Genomic DNA, 4,847 nt, shown 5'->3' with positions numbered 1-4,847 from the left:
TACTGTGTCACTGTGCTACTGTGTCACTGTGCTGCTGTGCTACTGTGTCACTGTGCTACTGTGTCACTGTGCTACTGTGCTACTGTGCTACTGTGCTACTGTGTCACTGTGCTACTGTGTCACTGTGCTACTGTGCTACTGTGTCACTGTGCTACTGTGCTACTGTGTCACTGTGCTACTGTGTCACTGTGCTACTGTGCTACTGTGTCACTGTGCTACTATGCTACTGTGCTACTGTGTCACTGTGCTACTGTGTCACTGTACTTCTGTGCTACTGTGTCACTGTGCTACTGTGCTACTGTGTCACTGTGCTACTGTGCTACTGTGTCACTGTGCTACTGTGCTACTGTGTCACTATACTACTGTGCTACTGTGTCACTGTGTCACTGTGTCACTGTGTCACTGTGTCACTGTGTCACTGTACTTCTGTGCTACTGTGCTACTGTGTCACTGTGCTACTGTGTCACTGTGTCACTGTGCTACTGTGCTACTGTGTCACTGTGCTACTGTGTCACTATACTACTGTGCTACTGTGTCACTGTGCTGCTGTGTCACTGTACTTCTGTGCTACTGTGTCAGTGTGCTACTGTGCTACTGTGCTACTGTGTCACTGTGCTACTGTGCTACTGTGTCACTGTGCTACTGTGCTACTGTGTCACTGTGCTACTGTGCTACTGTGTCACTATACTACTGTGCTACTGTGTCACTGTGTCACTGTGTCACTGTGTCACTGTACTTCTGTGCTACTGTGCTACTGTGTCACTGTGCTACTGTGTCACTGTGCTACTGTGCTACTGTGTCACTGTGCTACTGTGTCACTATACTACTGTGCTACTGTGTCACTGTGCTACTGTGTCACTATACTACTGTGCTACTGTGTCACTGTGCTACTGTGCTACTGTGCTACTGTGTCACTGTGTCACTATACTACTGTGCTACTGTGTCACTGTGTCACTATACTACTGTGCTACTGTGTCACTGTGTCACTATACTACTGTGCTACTGTGTCACTGTGCTACTGTGCTACTGTGTCACTGTGCTACTGTGTCACTGTGTCACTGTGCTATTGTGCTACTGTGTCACTGTGCTACTATGTCACTGTGCTACTGTGTCACTGTGCTACTGTGTCACTGTGCTACTGTGTCACTGTGCTACTGTGTCACTGTGCTACTGTGTCACTGTGCTACTGTGTCACTGTGCTACTGTGCTACTGTGCTACTGTGTCACTATGCTACTGTGTCACTGTGTCACAGTGCTACTGTGTCACTGTGCTACTGTGCTACTGTGCTACTGTGCTACTGTGCTACTGTTTCACTGTGCTACTGTGTCACTGTGCTACTGTGTCACTGTGCTACTGTGCTACTGTGTCACTGTGTCACTATGTTACTGTGCTACTGTGTCACTGTGTCACTGTGCTATTGTGCTACTGTGTCACTGTGCTACTGTGTCACTATACTACTGTGCTACTGTGTCACTGTGCTACTGTGTCACTATACTACTGTGCTACTGTGTCACTGTGCTACTGTGCTACTGTGCTACTGTGTCACTGTGTCACTATACTACTGTGCTACTGTGTCACTGTGTCACTATACTACTGTGCTACTGTGTCACTGTGCTACTGTGCTACTGTGTCACTGTGTCACTGTGCTACTGTGTCACTGTGTCACTGTGCTACTGTGCTACTCTGTCAATTTCATGTTTTTAAAAGCCAGAACACTAAAATTTGTTTTTCTGCACTCGCTGCGCTCGCATCTTAGTGCGGGGAGGCTGGAATTCATCCCGCGGTTTCACATCAGGATTCCGATTTACATGACGTGTGAAGTGTTCGAATAACTGCCGCTGCATCAGTATGTCTGATATAAAATACAGTGCAGCATTGTTAATATGTGTATGAGCGGTCCCTGTGCTTGGGACACGAATAAAGGACAATTGTACTACTGTATAACATTACTTGGCACCTATTATTCTACATCCTTGCTACCTCATCGCCCAGTCGCCTGAAGCCAGCCCCTGAGTCACGGTAACTCATGCGGAGTAGTCAATCTTTGCACAATGATGTAAACTCCCTAGGAGCCAGGCTTGGGGGTTACTTATATGTTTTTCGTTGACTGTAATATATAAAGTTATGTATGTTGCATATTATACATTACATTTTTTATTTTAACCATTTTCTCATATGTAGATTCTTTCTCATACTTTATACCATCAATTATATATAAAATAGTAGGCCAAATAAACATATGTAACATTCACTTTGATCCTCAAACAACATATTATAGTTAATCCCTTTAAAAACAATAAAATTAATTTGTTGGTGGTTCAGCTGTTTATATGTTCCACCATATATCTGTTAGCATAACACATGTCATGAAAGGGTTAATTCCTAGACTCAGTCTATTCATATGGGTACCACTTAAGACCTTCCTTTTTTCAATGTAAAAGTGAGTAAGGGCAGCTTTCAACAGGCGCTAAATATGGTGACGTTATTAGCATAACTTAACAGTAACGGAGGTCTGAGAATCTCCGTTGGTAGGTAAAATGCTAATTACCATATGATTTGCATATCAAGAAGCCTAAGGTCCATTCAAATGTGTTTCCCTTATTTTTAAAGGAAACTGGCTGAACAACATAGCGTTAAGCAGCTTTGGTGGATGTGTTATGGATAGTTTAAAATGAGATAACATAACCTTACAAAATTAGCGACCTTCTGAGGATCTACCCCTAAGAGATTTGTGTATTTATCCTTTGTGTTTGAATTCAGTCATATGAATTGTACTAGCAGTAAGAAAATATCTTTAGATTTTGCATGTATCCAAATTCAGCGCGAACAATGATCCCATCCAGCTGGTGGCACTATACAACTGAAATAACCCATAAATGATCATCCAGAAGCAATATCACAATTACATATGTTTCTGCAAGCTGAGTGAAGGACATGTATGGAGCACAAAAAGGGACTTCAGAAGAAACAAGCTACTGTATATCCTTCACTGCAAAGACCAATTGTGAATGGGACAAGCTTGGACTTTCGAAGCAATATCAGCAGGAACACTTTTGTAAAACGCTCATTCATGGGTCTTGACGCCATCACTGGGGTTTGTCTTACAGTACTAGCTGCTGAGGCCATTACTGGAATATCGACCAATGTTTTCATTGTGTTTGTCAATTTCCTTGATTGGTTTAGAGGGCAAAACATGAACACTTGCAATAAAATCCTAGTTGCCTTGAGCATCTCCAATGCTTGTTACTCCTGCATAACAGCTGTCAACATATTCACCTCATTCATCTGGCCACAGGTTTACACAGAGACTTATGTCCAGTGTGCTGTCTTTCTTCTCACTACATACAGCATCTTCTCCAGCTCTTGGCTCACCGCCTGTCTTTGCTTCTTCTACTGCATGAAGATCATACATTTCAGCTCTGGCCTTCTTGCTTGGCTTAAGATGAAGATTACCATTGTGGTGCCCTGGCTGATGTTGGTAGCAGAAGTGGTATCGGTTTCGAGCAGCTTCCTTGCCACATGGCCCTTTCCTACACAATACTCCAGAAACACCTCAATTATCTTCTCAGCCAACATGACCTCAGGGGAAAGTATGTACAAGACATGGAAACTGTACACTGTCCTCGTTATCAACTGTGTGCCTTTCCTGACTGTGATGGTCACTACGGTATGTTCCATTGGGTCCCTTTATCTGCACACTCATAGGATCGAGAAGGACATGTGGACATTTGGAAGTGCCAATCTGAACGCTCATCGAGGGGCTATCCAAACAATGATGTATCTCCTGCTTGTTTATGCAATTTTATATGTTGTATGGTTTCTTTTTTCTTTTAAAATCCTTGTCACGCCAAGTTTTAGCTATTGGATATCTCTGATGCTGATGTTCTCGTTCACCCCAGTGCAACTGCCCTTCTCATCCATAGTAACCCCAAACTGAAGGACGTATGTAAGAAGATATCTTATTTCATCAGTTGCCCTAAGAGACTAGACCCCCAGAAACAGAGAAGTGAAGATTAGTCAGTGTAAAACTTTTGGTTCCGTTGTATCATGTCACAACAGGAGTTCAGTTATTACTTAATAATTATATCTTTTGGAGTGATGTGTCCTAAATTGCTCTTTGATTAGTGGTAGCAATGATTAGTAACTAGTAATTCATCCTGCAGCAAACCTATAATCCTTCAGCAGACGGTGTCTATAGAATATTGCTGTTTATGGTGAGAATGAGCACTGTAGTGTTCTGGCTGTATTGGAGCAAACCAGCTTTCTAAAATAATTTCACAGAATTCTAAAACTTTACAATATAATATATATGCATCAGGGACAAGCTGCTTCACCTGTGTTCTTGAATATTTTGCTGCCATTCGGATTGCGTCTTATTCAGTATACTTTCTGCAAGCACAGTCATGTTTTAGCCAGAAGAATATCTAACAATTTTCAATGTTTTCAATCCGCTAAGTTGTTGGTTCTATGCAGTGCTTGTCTGCACATTGTACCTGATGAAGTTTACACTTCTACTGTGAACACATCAGAAGAAACAATATACTGTATTAGGTGCATAGGAAAATTACTAAGGCATTGGATATAATATGAGTGGCTTGAACAACCCTTCCAGATAGTATCTTTACATTGGATCAAGACAAAGCATGACGAAGATAATACATTTTGTTACTTACGAGTCTATCAGTAGTTTGGGCCCACTCAATGATTATCATGGAACAAGAATCACATTTCTGCCTGACCCCCCTTCTGCTTGTCAGCTCCTTAAATTCAGCTGCAGGCATTTGTTCCACATACACACACCGTGCCTGTGTGATGTATCAATATGTTGCCCTTTCTGCCTGTGAGC

General features: G+C 42.3%; 1 protein-coding gene across 1 annotated transcript; it reads left to right on the top strand.

The window, feature by feature from the left end:
- Positions 1 to 2,939: 2,939 nt before the first annotated feature.
- LOC142470200 (taste receptor type 2 member 8-like) lies at positions 2,940 to 3,938 on the top strand. Its single transcript, XM_075577175.1, has one exon. It carries the CDS (start codon positions 2,940 to 2,942, stop codon positions 3,936 to 3,938), a length of 999 nt encoding a protein of 332 aa, XP_075433290.1.
- The last annotated feature ends 909 nt before the right edge of the window (positions 3,939 to 4,847 follow it).

This window comes from Ascaphus truei, chromosome 19, assembly GCF_040206685.1.
Source record: "Ascaphus truei isolate aAscTru1 chromosome 19, aAscTru1.hap1, whole genome shotgun sequence".
NCBI classification, from domain to species: Eukaryota; Metazoa; Chordata; class Amphibia; order Anura; family Ascaphidae; genus Ascaphus; species Ascaphus truei.
Note: the sequence above shows the minus strand (reverse complement) of the source record. Positions and strands in the feature narration are given on the sequence as shown.